General features: G+C 40.1%; 1 protein-coding gene across 13 annotated transcripts in view; it reads right to left on the bottom strand.

Moving 5' to 3' along the window:
• The window catches only part of camk2d1 (calcium/calmodulin-dependent protein kinase (CaM kinase) II delta 1), a 105,221-nt gene that overhangs the window by 16,587 nt on the left and 66,313 nt on the right, over nt 1–22,321 (bottom strand). For 4 of the 13 annotated variants that reach the window (XM_034130930.1, XM_034130931.1, XM_034130943.1 and 1 more), the window contains exons 7-14: nt 15,874–15,976; nt 14,581–14,664; nt 9,922–10,016; nt 9,225–9,347; nt 9,039–9,122; nt 7,484–7,526; nt 6,348–6,388; nt 1,694–1,753 (exon numbers count right to left, since the gene is read on the bottom strand). In XM_034130930.1, coding sequence (XP_033986821.1) covers nt 1,694–1,753; nt 6,348–6,388; nt 7,484–7,526; nt 9,039–9,122; nt 9,225–9,347; nt 9,922–10,016; nt 14,581–14,664; nt 15,874–15,976 — 633 coding nt within the window. Of the gene's footprint in view, nt 1–1,693; nt 1,754–6,347; nt 6,389–7,483; nt 7,527–9,038; nt 9,123–9,224; nt 9,348–9,921; nt 10,017–14,580; nt 14,665–15,873; nt 15,977–16,801; nt 17,834–22,321 lie in introns of those variants that run through there. The other 9 variants (XM_034130932.1, XM_034130933.1, XM_034130935.1 and 6 more) reach the window with 4 other exon arrangements.

Below are 22,321 nucleotides of genomic sequence, written 5' to 3'. Positions count from 1 at the left end.
ATGCTTTGGCACTACAGGTTTTCCTGTCAATGGTGTTATACAGTATAACTGTGTCCCAGCTGACATGCTTTACTTTGACTAGAATCCCTACAGAGCGAGTCTCTCTGCGGGTGAGCGCTCCGTCACTCTGATGATCACTCTGATGATCACTCTGATGATCACTCTGATGATGTGTGACAGTCTCCTGACAGAAGAGCTCAGTCCCTAGTCAATCACATGATAATGCTACTGCCATTGCTGGATTTGTGCTGTAGGTTTGCATGAATATTATATATGTAACCGTGACTTTTTTCTATGTGAAAGTGAAGAAAATGGAATGTGGAATCTCTCAGGGTTGGATGGCTGTGGAATCTCCCAGTTGTTTCTTCAGGATGATCTGTAATTTGCAACTGTGAGGAAAAAACGTCCTGTATGATAAAAAGTCACAAGGTCAAAAAAAGAAACTCAACATGTTGGGAAATATAAGGATTTACTTTTCTTTCTATCCGTTTCTTGGCCATTCCATTTGAAGCTGGAATTATAACCCAGATTAGCATAACAACTGGAAGCGGCTATATGCTACGTTACGCAATTCTTTATTGTCCCCATAAGGAAATGTCTTCTCTTGTTCTATCATGGGAACCCAGAAGGTAGGAGCTGGAATTCTGGGTGGAGAATGTGGGGAAGATCAGACAAGATTGTGTGTGCCTGTCTAATAATGGACTGCTCATATATGTTTTGGAGAGATGGATGTTTTTAACCCCCATCTGTTACTTCAGCTGCACTGTCAAGTTAGCATCCCAGGCAGTGATTCCATATCTGATGGTGCTCTCCAACACTGCATGGTAAAACAATAACATGAACTTCTGCTCGACTCCCTAAGCCCTGCGACTACGCACAAAATACAACCGCAGTTGAAGTCTAAAGCACAGACCTTCAACATGGACCCTGCTAGCCATTCCAGAGAGCATCTCCATTCTTCTGAAATTCACTAATCCAGCATGAATTCGGTGTGCCTAATCTGGACACAAACTGTACAGATTAAACAAAGCAAGACACGTCACTAGCATAATTGAAATCAATCCACCAACAAATGATCATATTGAGGAGTCAACTACAACTCTGTTGGTGCATTTCAAAAACCTTTACATTACACTCTTAAAAAACTCTTTGAACAATTCACTTCCTGGTTCTGGGTCAACTTAAAAGAAACATAAATGTGGTGTGTTTTGTGTTCCCATTAGCAACACCGCTCTGGTTCAAGTCTCGCCTGGCTCATGGGTAATGTATTTTGTGGATCTATTTAGGATACCACAAAAACAAAATAATGTTTAGTGGTTTCAAAAAATCGTTCGAACAGCAAACCAGAGTTGTCCTGTTTGGTTGACATCAACGGATTGAAGCCTGTTGGCCACAGTTTGACGTTTAATGGCACAAGGGTAGCCATTATCGCTATAATCAACAACAAAGGAAAATGTAGCCCATGTACAGCAATATGGCAATGCACTAAGCAACTGAGAGGTGACGAGGACTGCTCATGTTACAGAGGAATACATACATTTGTGGTTTTGAAACTTTATGGAAAAACAATCAACATTAAGAGAAAAAGAAGTGTGTGCCACAGAGCTGTATAATCCCACAGATGCCACTGACAGTGTGGACAGATACAGTTAGACAGACATGCACACATGCAGCGAGGCAGGAGACAGTGTACCAGAGAAGGAGTGGGGGCGGGCTCTTTGGGGCTGGTGACCACATTGGTCTTGTTGTTGATCTGAGTGACAGAGTGACAGACAGGTAGACAGACGGACAAGACTTAGTGTTTAAACAGTGAAGCAGCTGCTGTGGAGGGAAAAGTGAAACGTTGTTCAAGAGAAAGGCCAGTGGTCTGTGGTCCATCTGACATGGAACAGAGTCTGAACATGGAACAGAGTCTGAACATGGAACAGAGTCTGAACATGGAACAGAGTCTGAACATGGTCATACATCCCTGACAGTACAGAAAAACATCACCAACTTTTACAAAGGAAAGATTTAATAACCAGCGCTTTCTTTCAGAGGCTCTTCCACTTATAGAGCTGGAGGAAGAGACAAATGACCTAATTACTCTGCAGAAGAATTATATATTAGGTACAAGTCAGAAATGACTTTTCTATAATTGCATTTACCACAATTGAATCACATGATGCCCTCTCTGTTCTGGTTGCAATATCTCTTTTGCCCTTGAAAAGCTGTTATAATGTCTGAGACTGATATGAGACAGCTGACACCAGATAGCATTCTTCAATATATTGATGCTCATAGTTTTACTCCAAAAATCAAATCAAATGTCTTATTATTATTTGAAGAAGTGGTTTTCAATTAATAGCTCAAATAATCGTGATAGAAATTGGGGATATATTGCATTACCTTATCATGTTACCCTAGCAGCTTTATGTCCGGCTATTAGCACGGTGGGGATTCAAGCTAACTGATTATGTCAGGTATGTACCTTTAATTAACTTTAACTATCTGTTTACATATCTGTAGTGATTTTATTGATTGGGTAGAAACAGTATATTGTAGAATATTCCTACAAGGCCCTCACAGCGGTGTGAGCTAGTATCTACAGCATACAGTAACCACCATCGTAACAGAAACCTGGAAAATGCTAACTGTGTACAGAAAACTTTGTCAAACGCATCATCATTTTCACAGGAAGTCGGGTTACTCTTTGTGGTATGAAAACATCACATCCTGAGCACAACCAGCGTCATGGAAAAAGCCTGGAAATATGTGAGCATGTAAACAGATTTCCAGAAACAGACTCAACAAAGCAGGAACAGGATATGAATCAGTGTCTTCAAAAGAACATGTTGGACTGTTGCCAATCACATATGACAAGATCTGATTCTGAGTCTGATCATATAGCTTTAGTACTATATACCTGTATAAAAAGATGACATCTACAGCTTTTTACTTTAACATTTAACTCACAAGTAATAGGGTAACATTTGGATCTCATCCATGTGATACTATGAGGAAAGCTACCTGGAAACCTAGCAGTAAATACAACTATCGACCATATCTTCAGGATGTATTCTTATGCTGGGTAGACATAACATGACTGTTAACTATAGACAACATTTTTAACAACAGATGATTTTTCCTTTAACACAGGTTTGCTGCTTTTTACAGACTTTAAATTTGACTTGTGGGCGTACTCTGTTTAAATACATCTAGTCTGTACCTAATAATGCAAGGTAAAAGCAATGCCCTTAGTTTGTCTAATGATGCAGGGCCTCAGCCATGTTTAAAAAAAAAATACTGATCCTGAGTCCAAAAGCACCATCTGGACCTGACACTACAGACAAGGTTTTGCATTAAGTGGATTTATTCAGTAACTTTTTTGGGTCCAAAAATGATCCGATTTAAAAATAGAAGTCAAACTCTTTAAAATCAGTCAATATAAATCTGTATACAGTGTGAACAGATGATCCCAGTATCCCAGCAGCATACAGGAAGTGGAGCCACACTTCCTGTATGCTGTCTGTAAGTCATGCAGTGTCTTCCCAGCCTGAAGCTGCTGTGTTGGGATTCAAACACAATGGTTTCTACTGCTGACTAACTACCACTGCAGGAGTCAGCTGCTAACAGGCAGCAGCAGGCATACCCTGAAATACTCCACACCGTCCGTCCTCCTTTTCTGCGGTGAGCAGCCACAACACAGCAGGGGAGAGGAAGTTATCCTGACTGTGGAACACCACCTCACACCCCCATGTGCTCCAGCTTTTACAATCTTAAGGCTTGTTTGCAATAAGAACACACAGGTAACAGATCAGCCCTTATTAATGACATTAAACAGAGGTGGAGTAAGTATTCAGATCCTTTACTTATGTAAATGACTAGTACTCAAATGTAAAAATACTCCATTACAAGTAAAAGTATTGCATTAACAATGGTACTTAAGTAAAAGTATTTAAGCATGATCAGGAAAATGTACTTTAAATATTAGGAGTACAAGTACTCATTACAGGAAAAAAAACAATACATATTTAAATGAAAGCAGAAATTATTCACCTTTGAAAAAACTCGAAACTGTGAAATATATTTACACAAAAAATTACGTAAACAATTACTATAATTGCTGCCGGATTATTGTTTAGTCAACCCACTGATAGTTTGTGTAAATATAGTTTTGAATAGTTTAATCTACATCAAAACACCTTATTTTAAAAGTTCTTTATAAGTTTTGTGTGTAAAAAAATCTACATTTATACATAAAGTATTAACTCGCTACAGTACAATCGCTTTGAATTGTATTAGAGTATAAGTATAAAGTACCTCAAAAGGACTTGAGTAAATGTACTCGGATACTTCCCACCTCTGGTCATCAACCATTCAACGCAGTGTCTTTAGCACTGGTTGAAACCATTCAAAGAACATGAACTCATTGGGTGTGATGGGAAACTTCTACTCCGTGTGGAATAAAGAGTGATGTGGAGAGTTCAGGTGAAGTCATTCAAGTCATTGAGAAGACAAACAGGGGACTGAGTCAACAGGAAGAGAAGCACATGAATCATTCAGGCAGCTCCATTACAAGTACCTCTTTAACATGGGCACTGCAAAGGAAAGGACCTGAAGATGATGCAGCGGGATTCAGACTTTTCAGATCAAATTACTTTTAATCCCCATAAAACTTTGCAGCTCCAGTATTTTTTAGGTAGTTTCACTTATTTACACAACAAATGGCAGCAGCATAGACGTTCTGAATAACTAATGGCGCATTTCCACTACAGCGCGGAGCGCGGTTTAAGCGAGCCGTGCACGGCCCGTTTTTGGTTGCGTTTCCACTTAGCGTAGTACCGGCTAGCGGGTACTATTTCACAGTTATTCTGGCCCCATAAAATCGAGGTTCTTTCCGGGCCAACAACCAGGCTGAGTCGGGCTGAGTATGCTAAACTAGAGAGAGAATCGCTGGCAAGGGGGCTACAACTACAACAAAATGAACATATTTGACCGTGATTTAATTGTAATACACGTTTCAAAATGATGCCGAAGTAACAACATACTGATACCGGTTAGTAAAAACCATGAATTAATGCTTTGACAAGTCTGCAGACAGACGGCAGGCGAAACACCTTTTAAAATGCGTGTTTTCTAGATGGAGATTGGCTAAGCTAACGCAGTATATGCTCCGACCGTCCACACTCACAACGGCCTATACAGACATAAATAAAGCAGCGACTGTATTCGCCATGACACAGGCAGTCTGTGGTTTGTACTTGTTTCACTTTTGTCTAGTTTCTGAACAGATATGAGGAGCTGTGAGCTCTGAGTGCTAACAGCTAACGGCTGTGTTGTTTTTCTGGGGTTCTCATTGAAGATGACGTCACGGCTCCGCCTACACTGCGTTACTATAGTTACTGCCCCAGCTACTAAGCTGTAATGGAAACGCATCATAAAGTGAGCCTGGCCTAACAAGGCCTAACTATACCATACTAAGCCAAGCGAGGCCCTGCAATGAAAATGCGCCATAATAGAACATTTAGAACACACTGAAGCCAATAACGGTACAGATAATGTGCTCTGTTAGCACAATCTGCATTCATCAGATTGTCTTTGGACTATTTAGGAATGCTTTTACTAGAGTTCTACAATTCTCGAAACACTTCAATGGTTGACATTTAGGACAGTTTATCATCTAGTTAATCTAGTACAACCAAATCATTGGAAACACTTTACGTTTTCAGCTTTAGGCAGCACAAATAAATATCCATTCACCTCTACTGAATGTCTCTACAGGGATTCAAAGGTTTCTCTTATCTTGTCTGATGGTTTTAGGACACACACACACACACACACACACACACACACACACACACACACACACACACACACACACACACACACACACACACACACACACACACACACACACACACACACACACACACACACACACACACACACACACACACACACACACACACACACACACACACACACACACACACACACACACACACACACACACACACACACACACACACACACACACTGGGATGTGATTGATAAATGGAGAATGACAGAGAGATAAAGCCTCCGATCATCATTTAATCATGGGTAATTAGTTTCCAGCAGTTTCCTGCTCACACAGAAGATCCTCCTCCTCTCACACAGATTGACAATGCAGAGGGGGGGAAACAAGTGTCACACCCACTCAGGAAAGATTAGCTCACAGAGGAAACTCTAGCTCTTGTTTTTGCTGGAGCAGTGTGGCCTGAGGTCAGGACGCACAGCTGTGTATCAGAGCTGTGTGTGAAATGTGTCTGAAACACACGTTAGCTTTGTCATTTAGAAAGTGTGGAAAGGGAAGCTGAACTTACTTTGACTCCATCTGCTTTTTTGTTCAGCAGGCTCTTGGCTGCTGTGGAGAAATAGAAATCAATGCAAGGAAAACAGATGGAATTAACACATATTCACATAATAAACACCCTTAGACAAAAAACTAGCAAAGTGGGTCGTGCTAAAATAAGACTCAGAAGAGAAAAATGTAAATTAAAGCAGGAGATAAATAAACTGAGAGAATCATTAACCTGGAACATGCAATAACATCCATCAGAGTGGTTAGCCTTCACTTTCTCCTCCCATTTTCACTCTAGCATGTCACAGTTTTATCTAAAACATACTACAGAAACAGCCATACTTTGTAAGTACACTGTACAAACTGAAACGTCGACTTTAGTTAAATGTATTATTTCAACACATTGCACATAACTGTATTAGGTTAGCTGAAAGCAATAATATTCAGTTGAACCTAATATTTGTATTCCGACTTAATATTATTGCTTTCATCTAATCTAATACTATATTGTGTAATCTGTTGACATGATACATTCAACTAAAGTCAACGGTTCAGTTTTTTCGGTTTAGTTTAGGGGGGGGGGGGGGGGGTTGGTTGGTTGGTTGGGGGTTGGTGCATACTCCAAGGCAGTGAGGGGTTGTTATCAGTAGGATTGATTTGTGGAAGATGCATGTTTAGTAACTGATTGACTGTATTGACATCAAATATCTTTAAGATAATAGAGCTTTATAAGTCTTTAAGAATAACTCTTACCTATCACATGAGTTACCAACCGAGAGGGAAGGAAGGGAAACAGAAACACACTAAAGGTCATAATAGTGACAGTTTAGAGTTTAGAAAAATATAACGGATGTGAATGAAACAAACGTTATTGTCATTTGTCAGAGAAACTTCAATATTGTTGAATTCAGTTTGAACATGTTGCCCTTTAGAGGGACCAGAAGATGGCACTGAATCAATCTGCATGCTTCAGTATTTATTTCAGTGAAAAAGGAGGACAGTTAAAGGCCATCAGAATCGAATCAAAGCTGCCACCAAAAGGACAGCATCTAAAGAAGACCTAAATGAATTACTATATAGTCAAACTTGTCAAAAACCTCTAGCTTTGACATTGAAGGGAGCCATGTTTCAGGCTGGTCCACACTGGTTCAGTCTTACCTGAGAAGTTGCGAGTGGCCAGCATCGTAGTCAGAATGGCCCCCTGCAGAGAGGCGGGACATTAGAGTAGCTCTGTTTGGATTGGCTTGAAGGTTAAGGATGTCTAGAACTCACTAAGTCCTCACTGACACTAAGAAGGTGGATCAGTCCAGTTCTGAAGTCTTTACACTGGCTTCCTGTCTGTCAAAGAACTGCTGCTGGTTTATAAAGCATTGAATGGTTTAGAGCCAAAGTACATTTCTGATCTCCTGCTTCATTATGAACCATCCAGAACTCTCAGGTCTTCTGGTCTGCTTTCTTTCCCCAGAGTCAGAACTAAACATGGAGAAGTTCAGTTATTATGCTCCAAACATCTGGAACAAACTCCCAGAATCCCGCAGGTCCTTTTAAATCCAGGCTGAAGACTTTTCTTTTTGCTTTTAATCGAACTATTCATATCTCACACTGCACTCTAACTATTATTCATGTATTTTATGTATTATCTTGTTTTATATTTATTTTATTGTCTTGCTTTTTAATGACTGTTTTGAAATGCCATTTTATATATCGTTTTCCGCTACACTATTTCTTAAAGGTCCCATGTCATGCTTTTCTGGTTATCACCCGTCCCCTTGTGTGTTATGTAGCTTTTTCTGCATGTAAATGGTCTGCAGAGTCACAAACCCTCAAAGTACACCCTGTAGCGAATAAAACTCTAACACAGAAAAGACCTGTCTATGCTGCCCCAGAACGCCTCGTTGGAGATGTCTCTTTTTCCATTGTTTTCTTCCTGGGTATGGTGACGTGCCCATACCCAAATGGACCCAATCCGTGGAGCTCCTCACACACACACACTCTTTTAGCGGCGAAAATGTGACGCGCTGGGGGGGAGGGGTGCTAGTGGAGCCTCGTAGCGCGGCGAAACTGTGGTGCGCCGCGTTTGGGGGTACACGGGGGGGATGCGAGCCAGTGGGCGAGCCGTGTAGGACAGAGAGTGAATACACATACTATACAGAGATGCTGTATGAGAAACCAATATTTCTTTAACTTTAATGCTCCATCTTAGTAAAGCACTTTGAATTGCCTTGTGTTGAAAGCTTCTATATAAATAAACTTGCCTATAACTGAATTTAGCATATTTCTTTTTGAAAACTTGAGCACTGCGAGAACTCGAAGTCTTGCCAAGTACTTTTGTGTAATATCAAGTCAGAATATGTCTTTACACTTGATATAAGACCTAGTAATTTAGGAAGTAACAAGCAGTGATGTAGGGTCTTGATTTTAGACACTGCATCTAAAGTATCAAATTGAGTCAAAGACTCAAAATTGTATCTCAGATTAAACCATTTTCACATTTTCATTGGAAAATAACCCACTAACATCAGAAAACAGAACACTTTTGAGCATTTGTGGCATTTCCTGATTCTGGTAAATATAGTTCAAAATACAAGATGTATGTTCTAAATATCCCATCTTACTTCAAGAAATATTTTCCTTATTACAAGCAAAAACACCTTGTTTGATCATTTTTGTACTTGTTTTTGAAACAGCATTTTCCCAGTGAGAGCTCACTCACCTTGAGTTTCCTCCTAGCGTTGAACTTCTTCAGGCACTCCACAGTCTCCTGTCTGTGCATCATGGACGCCACAGTGGAGCGTTGCTGTGAAAAACAGAGACAGGAGTGTGATGGAATAAGGCGTGTTCACAGTCATGCTTTTAGTGTTGACCCAAGATATGAAATGTGTGAGTGTGTGACACCTACGCAGATCCAGGGGTGTTTGAGTGCGTCTGTCGCTGTCACTCTCTTGGCGGGGTTGATGGTCAGCATCTTGTTGATCAGGTCTTTGGCCTCTGGAGTCACTGTGTCCCACTCAGGAGAGGGGAACTGGGGGAATGACATCACACAAACCAGTTACAATGGCCCACCAACCACTGCAGAGTCAACATGCATCAAATACAGACACAGAGGCACTGCATGTGTCCTTGAAGCTTGGCAAAAGTGTTGAATGCATGCCCTTCCTCATAAAACATCCAAGCCTTTTTACATTCTTACATTAAACACCTGCATTGTTTTTTGCTGGCTTGCAGTTGTCTTCACATCTGTGCAGTGACACTTTTTATTCATGCTTTAACAGCAACAAACTGTAGAGTTGTGGATCGGCATGAAAAAAAAAACACGGGCAGACAAACTGAGCATTGTTTCTTTTTCAATTGTAATGTTTTAAAGAAGACAGGCAGGAATGTGTATGATGTCATCTGTGTGCTCGTGTGTGTGTGTGTGTGTGTGTGTGTGTGTGTGTGTGTGTATGTTCTTGCATCAATGATTCAACAAACTAAACGGGGACACAACCTTTGAAACAATTATGGGTCCAAATCATCTATATGCTTAATATCTCAAGTGATATTTCACTTTCTTTTGAGTAAGTAACTGAATGTGTGTGTGTCAGGATGAAACTCACATCATAAGCTCCAGCTTTAATCTGTTGGTAGAGTCTGTGCTGGTCCTCATCCCAGAATGGAGGATATCCAACCAGGAGGATGTAGAGGATCACACCTGCACAAACACACACAAAACACCAAGAAGCAAAACAGTTTTAGTTTTTTGTATTTGCTTTACTTAACCTGTTAAGCCCTGAGCCTGTTTTTCAGGTCTCAGGCTCGAAAATTACATTCCCAGAACAAATGACCATATCTTCCCTTCTAAAAGGGTTAAATTAATAATCTTTTTTCTCAAAGTAATGATAAACCTGTGAGTTGGATGTGGAAAAGTCAGAATCAATATAGATGTTTTTTATTTTAAAGAAAATTCAGATTTTACATAGTAAAAAACTGTAAATTATAGTGTCCGTCCAAAAATTATTTTGTACTTATAGTGAAAACCACCCTTGGATGATGGGTTAGTAGACTAAAAGCTTTAGGAATCCAAAGTACAACATATAATAAGTACCCTGTATTAAGATTGATGCAAAACAAGTGACATTTGACCTTTTTAGAGAGATTTAGCAAAAATAAACCACTTCTGGTGTCATTTGGGTGGATTTTCCATATCTCTGGCCCCCCTTGCTCGATTTTGATGGTTGACACCTCTTTCTGACCGTTAGAGCCAATAGAATCGAAGGGGGAGTCCCCCACACACACACGCTGTGAAGAGAAAAGGTGGGGGCTTCGCACATGTAATTTTGCATCAGAGTGAACCTATCTTTAGCTTTGACATCTGGAAACAGAAAAGCAGTTTTAATGCTTATGGATGATCAGAAATCATTTCAAAGGGACACAGACACATTGGATTAACCTATGGATTAACTGCAGCATCGTTTTTATCGTTTTAATGCCATTGAAGACCACTTTGGAGAGACTACAGAGCCAAGGTAAAAATGTTAGCATTTTTAGCTACCTAGCGTCACCTGTTTTGATGTCCGTTTTTGCTTATAATGTCGCCATTTCGTATAATTCAGTGGTAATGTCATTCTGTGTCACCTCACGATGTGAATCGATGTGTTGGATGTGGTGAAAAGATAAATAATAAGGTTTTGTGAGTGATTTTCGGTGCAGTAAGGTGTTAGCGTTTTTTGCTCGTTGCTAATTCAGAGGCTCAGTGTTAGCATTGTGGGTTTTCTTTTGAAAAAAAACCCAAAATGATCAGTTAGATGAGTTTCTTCCCGTTACATGGATATAAAACATTCATAGTTTTATTAAATGAACATGCCCTCAGACACTGTTTCCTGCAAGATGTTGCGGCAGTACCCCGGTACCGGGGTCTCTCGCTTAACAGGTTAAAGTGGGTCCTACTAACATAAGAAGCAGAAGAGCAAAATGTAAATGAAACGAGGAGATAAATAAACTGAGTGAATCAATAACCTGGAACATGACATAAGATCCATCAGAGCGGTTTGCCTTCACTCACTCTTTCCTTTTCCCTTAAGCATGTCAATAGTGATAAAAAATCAGGAGTGTCTTCTTGGCTTTGTTGGCAAATCTAGTCCACATAATTTTCAGTTAGAATAGAATAGAATGCCTTTACTGTCACTATACAAAAATATACAATGAGATTTTGTAGTGCAACCCTGTCACAGTGCGCAAGCGAAAACAATACAAACACGAAGACAATCATACGATAAATAACTAGAACATTCCGAAAAATGGTGACTGTGTGACTGAAACTTGGGTGCGCATCCCGATGCTAACATTACCCCCGCTGAGTAAGTATTAATAGTATTGTGATTGTAGTAATGTGTTTTTATTACATGTACAGCACTTTGGCTCGACCAAAAATCGCTTTTAAATGTGCTTTATAAATAAAACTTGATTTGATTTGATTTAGTATTAGTTGTATTGTTAAGGTACAACAAAGAATATCCATTCATTTGAGCTCACTTTTAGCTGATTATTTGAACTGTATCTAAACATGTTTGGATTCTTGCACCACATTCCTGCATCGTTTCTGAACATCTTTAGATTACCACTGGATTTAGTTAACGACCGACAGGTGTGTTCAAAGATCAAAGCGTTTCCACGGCAACGCCCTGCCAGTGAACGAGAGACAGCCTGTCAGAGAATGTATTGACAATATTGTGCTGCATTATTGCTTCTAAGTAAAAAACTGTAACTCCAATCAGCTAAGTATCCTAGCCAGAGTATTCAGGGTACCAGATGAACACCTGATGACTCTCGTGTTTGCTATATGTGTAAGTCCGTTTGATTACATTAGCATATCGGTGCGGCCGTGACAAACTTCCCTACATTATGATCACCTAATTATGTATGAAGAGTGAAAATTGTGGCCAGTCGAGCAATAGTTGGAAAAAATGATCGCAGTTTTCTGAGATTTGCGTTAAAAGAGCTAAGTGAATCTCTTATAAAAGAACTAGCAACCCGGTCCCGGTCATTCCGCACGTTTTGATGTGTTTTTTGTGTGTTACGTGTCAACGCTGCCGGACAAGTAGCATGACAACATTTGTGGCGGAAGAAGGAGAATAAGATGAGATAAGTATGTTGAATACTAGATTGCGTGTGGCTTCGCCAGTCACACAGAATTAAAAGAAAGAAGTTAAAAAAAGCTATAAAGTGCATTTAAAAAGTAGTTTAAAGTGCATATGAGTTGGTTAATTAAATGATATTGCACTTAGGACTGTTGTTTTAACAGTCTGGAGGTCCAGGGGTAAACAACTGTTCAGTCTGTCCGTGTTTCAAACTCCTGTTCTCCCCCGACCGGAGGGCAGGGGGAGAAGTTTGTGACCTGGGTGGGAGAAGTCCTTTATAATTGTCTTTGGCCTGCTGAGGAATACTGTTTTTTTCTCCTGCTCCTGTCTCTTTATTGATCACAATAATTACAACTCTCTGATTTATGGAACAAAAAGAGCATTAACATCAGATTACATTTGGCTGGCGCTTCTATCCACAGCGACTTACAATAAGTGCAAAAACCACAGAGATTCAAACTCCCATCAGCATGTGAACATGCAAACAGAGTGTGAGAAACAAACAGAGGATTAGGAGTGCACAGAGAACAGAGTGGGGGGGGTGGGGGTTGCATTACTGTATTAACAATACTTTTTAGTATTTGCCAGTGTGTTTATGTTATTAAAATACATGTGTTTTCTGTTTTTGCAGCGCCAATTTGTATTCGGTGTTTCTTTATCTGTATTTGGTTGGGTTTTTAGTATTTGCAGCATGTTTCTGTATTTGTTTGTGTTTTCTCTGTTCTTCTCAAAGCAGCACATGTCTGTGTTATTGTAAAGTGTTTTCCTTGTTTGCTGTGTTTGAGCTCTGCCATCTGAACAAGGTGAGAATGGAAGAAAACAAATATACATGATCGTATAAATAAAGAACAGTGTAGTAGAAGAATAGAATAGGAATAGGGGAGGGATGAAACCCTCTGTAATGGTCTCACATGCAGAGCACACAGCACACACAGTGAAATGTGTTCTCTGCTTTTAACCCATCCTAGTACCAGGAGTCTAGTACTAGGAGCAGTGGGCAGCTATTGTACAGCGCCCGAGGTACCATTACCAGTAGCATGCACACTCAGTGATTGTGTGAGCAGGAAAGGGGGATTCTGATTGGGTAATGGGCTGCCAGGAAGAGATGAAAGGGGCCTGTATTTGACGATGAGACAGACTGACCATAAACACAACACCGGCCATTGTGTGTGTGGACTCAGTGAGTCAGCACAGGTGCGGTGAAGAGGTGTGTGTGTGTGTGTGTGTGTGTGTGTGTGTGTGTGTGTGTGTGTGTGTGTGTGTGTGTGTGTGTGTGTGTGTGTGTGTGTGTGTGTGCGTGCGTGCGTGCGTGCGTGCGTGCGTGCGTGCGTGCGCTCTGGCCAGTCACAAGTGTTTGTAATGAGCGTATGCAATGATTAATGCAGGAGGCAAGAGCCCTCTGTACGCTGTGATACAGGAACTACATAAACAGCACATGCAGCACAGGATCAGGGGGGGTGGTTTCTCTTGCTCTCTTGATTACTGGCTCTATTGATCACAATAATAACAACTCTCTGATTTATGGAACAAAAAGAGCAATAACATCACATTTTCATTTGGCTGGCGCTTCTATCCACAGTGACTTAGAATAAGTCATACCGTTGTAAGAGCTGCTGAATTAGTTACAAAGCCTAAATTATCTTTTTTAAAAGTGTTTTTTTCTTTTGAATTTCATTACCAAGGTACAATCCAAACAGATGGGTTAACAGTTTGTGAGACAATCAGGAGACATTACATGCCATTTCATAGATAATCATAGACATTCAGAATACAAACTATATATAACATTCCTGTGACACTGTTCATAAATACTGTAGCCACTTCTCATACATGTAAGATCCTTCTCGTTAAGAGCCTATCTTTTTGCTGGCAGTCCCTTTAATCTGAATGGCTGTCTCCTGCCATGGTGTTTTTTTCGTGCAATTACTGAAATGACAAGCGCCTGCTCAATGAGGCTACCGAGGTTTATCACACCAACAGTTAAAGGGGCCGTATCATGTTCCTTTTCAGGTTCAAACTTATATGTAGTGTCTCTACTGTGACATGTCTCCATGCTTTATGTTCAAATAGCTCTCTATTTTTCTGCTGCAGCACTGTCTGAAACCAGAGCCCAAAGTGGAATAGGGCCCTATTACTTACCACAGGCCCACATGTCCACTGGCATGCCGTACGGATCTTTCCTCAGCACCTCTGGAGACAGGTAGCCTGGTGTACCGGCAAAACCTGAAACACAAGCACACACAAAGACACCTTTCAGATCACCCCTGTATTTTAATAAACACTTTGACCAATGCCACACATTTTCATTTGTGTAGTCTGACACCTCATCTGCTGCTGTAGGTCCCGGGGGGGTCAATACACTTTTTTCCAGTGGCTAAGGATCAGTGGTCCCATAACGTTTATGAGCCGAGGTTAACAAGCTCCAAAGAAAATCATTTAGCAGTTTTGCTCATGAACATCCAAATTCAGCCTACTTTTAAAAAAGCCTCAAAGTAGCAGCAGAAATGTAGTGCGTGTAGAACTAAAGTCAGAACACAATGTGAACTGGTTCCAGATGGGAGCAGGGGAACGGAACAATTATTTCTCTATTCTGCAGGGAATACCGGGGGAAGAAATAGAAGTGACAGATATTCAATCCAGAGCCGAGAGCAATAGCACACCTCGTCTCTTCAGACAGGCAGAACTTTAATCCTAAAATGGCACATGAAGATATTTATTTGATTTAGCAGTTTATCGAAAAAACCAAAGTAGGACAAACATCTTCATCGCTGCCTTTACTTTTCTCATCAGCTGGGAAAGAGAAAAAAGTGCATCAATGTTCCATTGTCATGTGAGAGGAAATTAAACTTTTAGTGTCTAAAATTGGATAAGAGCATCAGCAACAAACCCTGAGGATGCAATGAATCTTTAAAGGGGCTTTGAATCGGGAAGTAACATCATTCAATATTTAAAAACATAATTATGATGAATTATTTTACAGGCATTGTAGTTTCTATTTTTGGAAAACATTATTTCTAAATGAATCATGCCTGAGAAAAAAACATAGGATCAATGGGATCCATGAAAGTGTGCTTTTGGTTTTACAGGATCAAAACATGACAGAGCTGAACTATCCCATCACAATCCTACTCCACTGATTTGACTTTCATAAAAAGAAAGTGTCTAAGAGCCAGGGCCCGAATGCTAAGGGCGCATCCATCCATGACATTCAAAATGTTTAACTTTTACTATTTTTATATACTATTAATAATACATATTAGATAACAGAACTAGGCCTGCAGTACACTGTGGCAAACATGTGGGACAAATGCCCTTTGATGGCATTTCTGAGTAGCCCAGCTCAGACACGGTTATTGTGAATGAGCCTGTAAATAAGAATGAGGGGTCAGTAACGTTCATGAAGACCTCATTTATGAAACAGAATGTACTGACCGAACCAGGCCTGCTGGTCTCCCTGCACCTCGATGGCCAGGCCGAAGTCCGCCAGCTTCACCGCAGCCCCCTTCAGCTTACTGGCTAACAGAAGGTTCTCCGGCTTTAAACACAGATACAACATTCAGTTACTCACCAAGGAAGGAGATATCAATTCATAATGAGCTAAACATGACTGAGGTACAGTGGTGTAATGTCGTGAAGTACATTTACTCAAGTATTGCACTTATGTACGATTTTGTTGTAGTTTTGCTTTACTTAGTTTTATATGTTATGCTACCTCATACTTCTACTCCACTTCAATTTGGAGGTAAATATTGTACTTTTTACTCCACTACATTTATTTGACAAAGTGAGTTACTTACTTAAGAGATTCAGATATTAGCCAACACAAAATATCAATAAACTAGGAAATAAACTATGCCATATAGCTATGGGTAAAATATCCAGCAGTAGTATATTAAGTATTTAAAAAGGAACTCCACTTGCAGCTGGAAAAAGAATAAAGAACACATTATTGCATAAAAAAATATAATCCAGTAATTGAATATATACTGTATGATTATGGGACATTAAGTACTTTTACTTTTGGTACTTTCAGTATTTGTTGATGCCAATACTTTTTTACTTTTACTAAAGTAAGATTTTAAATTCAGGACTTCTACTTGTTAACACTAGTATTTCTACTTTTACTTCAGTAAAATATCTACAGTACTTCTTTCCCGCTGAAATATAGATTTTGGGAGGTTTTATTGCAGGCTTTGAAGCAACAGGAGGGCCATTTCTAGTCCACAGAGAAACAACATGAAGAAGTGAGTGAGCTCATAAACTAATAATATATGTTGGAGGCAGACTGTAAGTTGTCCGGAGCAGAGACTATCATCTCCTGGTGGAGGCTGTCAGTCGGGGGAGGGGGGGGGGGGCTGACCTCAGCACAGATGGATATCATTCAACAAGACGCAGGCGGCTGCAGTGAAATTGGGCGTGCGAGCCCTGCTGGTGGAGAGGGGGGGTGAGAGGGGGGGCAGTGACTCATGCCAGACCCCAGCAGAGCTCCAGGACTCCGAGAGGATGAATAATTCATTTGGTGACATTTAAAAGCGTTATCCTTGATGAAGCCAAACGGTTTTGTGACCGAGCTGTAATGGGAAGAAAATAGGCTGCTGCTGTTATTTTGCAACCATTAAACAAGTTATATTAAAAACAGTGGTCACCTTGGCTCTATACACTGAGGGGCCCCTCCCTTATTTTCATTATACTACTTTCACTCTCACATACTGTATAACTTAACATGGGAATGACTTGAAACAGTTAAGTTGATTTTTTTGGTCAATTTGTTCTACTCGATGAACCGTGGCTGAATCTTTGTCAACTATCAAAGGGCTACTCAAAAAAAGGTAAGAGGTTGTTGTTGTCATACGAACTAGAGCATAGACAACAAATACATTTAAAAATGTTTACATTATCAAAACTAATGAAAGTCAAATCCATCAGTAAGTTATTGTCCTATAAAAAATGTGGGTTACCTTTGTTTTTGATTCTGCTTGTTATTAAAATAAATCATGGTTTTGTTACACAATGGATTCGGCTATTTAGATGATTTCCCACAATCACCTGCCATACAGACAAATCACAAGTGGCATACCATACATAAAAGTAGCAAATCAATAAAAAAAAGGTAGCTCCATTTGTCCTTTATTTTTTATTGTGAACGCTTAGTTTTATTGATATGCCACTTCTCTCAACCTCTTAGTTTTTATCTTTCTTTTCATTACTTTAATTGTTTAATTCATCTAATGAGGGATATTGATATCAATGTCCACACCTGTCATACAGACATAGCATATGAAGATAGACATACAAATGTTGAAAAAAGAAGTGGATTACAAAAAAACTGAAAAAGTGATTTGATATGCCACTTCTTTTTATCTTTCTTTTTTTTATTACTTGTATGTGTGTGTGTGCGTGTAAGCTGTGTGTGTGTGTGTGCGTGCGTGTAAGCTGTGTGTGTGTGTGCGTGTAAGCTGTGTGTGTGTGTGTGTGTGTGTGTAAGCTGCGTGTGTGTGTGTGTGTGTAAGCTGTGTGTGTGTGTGTGTGTGCGTGCGTGTAAGCTGTGTGTGTGTGTAAGCTGTGTGTGTGTGTGTGCGTGCGTGTAAGCTGTGTGTGCGTGCAGTGTTTCAGGAGCTGTACAGCACATTTTGTCGTACGATTTGCAATTGTTTTCCCTTAAATATTTGCCTTTAGCAAATACAGCTTATATTTGAAAGATTAGGCAACATAAAGCTCTTGTTTAAGATATTTGAAATATTGTATCTGAATACCTGATATGAAGATCCTACCTATGAAGCTATTTGGCTATTCATAAAGTATTATATAAATGTTATTTCTCAGCTTTGACATCACTCACTCTTCCAATGATTCCTCCTCTGGGGTTGTAATGACAAAATCATCCTGGATTCATATTCTTGTAAATTCCTACGTATTTGATAGACACTCGACCTCGTAGATTAATGAGAGGCCAAGAATGAATGATTGCTTACACAATTCTATATTCACTGCCTACACAGACTTTTGGAAAACAGTTTGAGGTTTTAATTCCAGAAGCAACACATGAAATCAGTTGAATCAATAAATCAATTGTCAGATTGGTTGAGCAGTTAGTAGAGCATGTGTGAATTCTGCGTGGTGCGTTCAGGTGAAGGGAAGGGAGAAGGCAGAATGGAAAAAGGAAAGGGGGAGCATTCTGGGTAAACATTATGCTGTGAATGCAAATGATCCGCACCATATGTTACCACTACAAACACTTTGAATCTGCAGATTACGTTTAGAGCCAGAAACATAATGACAATGCTGGGAAAACAAGTCAGACAAAGTATTAACAAACCCTGAGGTCAGCCAGACTTGTTTGGAAGTCAAAACCTGGTTTTACCGCCAATTATCAGTTTTTACATGATCTGTTGGCTTGTTTACATTTATCATTTTGATTCCGTCATTATTGACCCGGTGGGTTTTGTCTTTGTGTTTCCAGATATCAGCAGTAGAGATGTGAAGTGAAAAAAACATGGGGTTAGAAAGTCCCATCCAGTTTGATTTGTGTTACGGCTCTCACCAACCCGAATGTAAAACACCTGTGATAGAATTGTCCTTTAAAGTATCAAGGCTGTATTTTATAAGCTCCTAATAATAATGTGAGCGGGGCCCAGTTGCTTTAATGTGTCATTGCGTTCTTCTCTTAAAACTCACCAAACCTGTTAAGCACTACAACAGTCTTTCCCTTTAACTAATGACCCCAGTCAGGCAAACCCAGTCAAACTAACATAATGTTGGATATAAATAGAACTCGGAAAGCATTTCACTAATGGGATGTTCGGGGTGTGGGCCAGATCCCCTTCGAGCATCGTTACGGAGTCATATCCAGAGTTCCCGTTAGAATAATTATTTGCCGGTCAACATGTCCGTTACAGTTTAAATCTTCCGGACAAAATTAGAAAAGTGCCGGTCAAAGGTCTTCTATGTTATTCATTGAGCTTTGAAACAAATTGATATGATTCGATATTAAACAAACTAATTATAGTAGATTAATTAACTATTCAAACGTGTACAGTAACTTACAATAACACGGGAATAATAAACGGAGCGCTCTCTCCCTCTCCTGACAACACGCCAGTATCATGCAGCTCGCGGATCCAGTAATGAGCGACCCGACAGTAAAACTAAACATATCTATAACTAGTTTAGGTAGTTTGAGAGGTAATTAAAATAGCTAAGTGTGATTTTCTAACCTGAAGTGTGTGTGTGTTGTTCCGCTCACCGCTGCAGGTGATCATGCAGAGCTGCCTGTCGACTCGTCAGCAGCAGCTGATCTCTCTCTCGTCAGATTAGACTTCACTCGCGTTTATGTCCATATCGATCAGATCTAGCTAGTTCTAGCTAATGATATGACTACCTGCTTATTAAAAGACACCTAAACAATAAGCGTCGCTATGCAACCGGGTGAGGCCGCAAAGTATAGCGCAGCATTATGCATTTGTTTACATGCCCACCGGAACCCAGAGGCATTACCATCAGATCAACGCACAATCAACCCATACAGGACATCACTTTCTCCACATTAAGTGTTAGACATTATAATTGACTATTCTTGTCTGTCACATACTCTTTTGTCTGTCACATACTCTTTTGTCTGTCACATACTATTCTTGTTTGTCACATAAGTGGCGCAACTGATGCGGTATTGCGCTAAGGGGAAATAATTTTGACCGGACATTTTGACCGGAGAGATTTAGATTTGCCGGTCTTCAGCATATTTTACCGGTCACAGTCCGGTAATTGCCGGCTAACGGGAACTCTGGTCATATCATAACTTCACTTTGAGAAAACACACTCACACACACACGCATGCCTGGGTTCCTGCATGTATGATCACTATAGTGTTCAGTTCCGATTGATCTGGATTTATTTTCCGTCCGTGTGGCTGGTGTGATACATCGGTTATTAGATTCTGTCTGACACTTTGGTTCATAATGTAGATAGCATAACTGGCAGCTAAAGCAGCGTTAGTTCTACACGCTGCACTTGCTGCTAAAATGTTGCACACATACAACTTCCCCCAATGTTTTAACTTCAAAACACAAAAAATAATGGTACTTGGATTTTTTTTCAGACAAGAAATAAAGAGAGATAGATAAGGTCACTTTAAAAAAGTACAATCGTGTAAAACCAGACACTAAACTACAGATTGGTAAGAACATTTAGAATGAAAAGAAAAGCGTTTTAGTAAGGTGTTTCACAAGGAGCATCATAACTATTTATCAAAGGTTCAGAGAGTCTATACTGGATGAAAACATAATTCTTCCAAAAGATATTCCATTCCTTAGGTTTTGGCGAATGGCATTGGAGAGACACGTCACTCCAAAATCTTCCACAGGTGCTCCATTTACAATGTTGTGTATAATGTAGCTGAACAGGTAGCTCAAGGAACAGGGAGGACTTCAAGCATTCTTGAACAGAGAGAATAATTGTGGTAACCATCATTTCATTCGACCACGAGTCGCCTTACAGGAGAGAGTTCAGATTGATATTCTTGGCCCTGCAGGGACAGTACAACAGTTTGCCTTTCTTTTATAGAGATGATTCAGAAACTTGAAGCAGCGATGAGATGGTACATCAACTCTCAAAAAAGGACAGACATGACGTGTTCCGTGTTGAGGACTTGTTGCATTTTCTGACTGTTTGAAGAGGATTTACTGTGTTGGCAGTCCGCCCAGAAGCAGTAAGTAATCAGCACCTGGGCAAGGAAGTGAGTGGCAACCTCAGACAGTTATACAGTTAGTGAAATATGCCAAGAACACAGTGAAAGTAGTTTATCAATCAGAGTTGTTGCAGCCGGACGTGCTGAGCAGAATGTTGTTGTTCTGAACAGAGGAATGACTGGATCACCAGGAGTTCAGTCTTGAAGATAGACAGATGAAGGTGGTTCCTATCAGGGGTGTAGTGCTGCCAGAGCGCACCGGAGAGCACTGGAACGCCACTACGGCACTTCAAAAAGTGCAGTAGGCATAAGGAGCTGTACACATGCCGCGTTTTTTGCGTGGCTGTGTCTTTAGTTGTAAGCCCAGTGGCGATCTGTTCATCTGTCATACTGATCATACAGTCAAGCCATCGAAAATACAAGATACAGTACAGTAAGTACTTCTGGGTCTCTGTGTTTCATTCAAGATCGACCCACACTGTGTGTGTGGGATTGTTGTTGTTAGCATCTGGTAAGCTAGCTGCGCTAACTTATAATAGAGCTGTATCAACAAGAAGGTGGAGGAGAGCTCTCTCCTGTCAGCTAGTGAGGTAAAGAACTCTCTGAGGGTTTAGATATTTAACTTTAGTCTAAGTTATCTCACGGTTTGGTCACCGTTTGGGTAAACAAATATTTCCAAGGCACACCTTTATATATTTATTATAGTTGTAGTTTAGAAGGGAGTGATTTGTAAAATATGCATAAAGAAAAAGTTAATCTGTAGAGAGTTCCGTTTCATATGGGTGTTGAGAGATGTGTCCATAGATCTAGTGCACCAGATTGATGCATTTAACTTCAACATTTAAAAAAATCTTCCCGGGGGAGTAAGCCCCCCAGACCCCCCTAGAGGATGTTAGGTGACATGGATAGGATACTAAATACATTTGCACACTTTTATATAATAACCTATGTCCATATGTTTCTGTTTTGGTGGTCATGCCACAACCGTGCGCGTGCATGCATGATCAAATCATATGTGTGCTCCGGTACTTCTAAAAATAGCACTACACCCCTGGTTCCAACATCAATTCTAATATTTCACTGAGGCAGGGTCAGATCTGTGTCAAGACAGTAGTATTTTGTAGTGTGAATGGTCTGCAAAGGCTAACATCCCTGTATCTTTATCTGGAACATAGTGACATCACAATGTAACACTCT

This window comes from Trematomus bernacchii, unplaced genomic scaffold (assembly GCF_902827165.1).
Source record: "Trematomus bernacchii unplaced genomic scaffold, fTreBer1.1, whole genome shotgun sequence".
Lineage (NCBI taxonomy): Eukaryota > Metazoa > Chordata > Actinopteri > Perciformes > Nototheniidae > Trematomus > Trematomus bernacchii.
The sequence above is the reverse complement of the archived record's forward strand: the minus strand, read 5'-3'. Positions and strand labels throughout refer to the sequence as shown.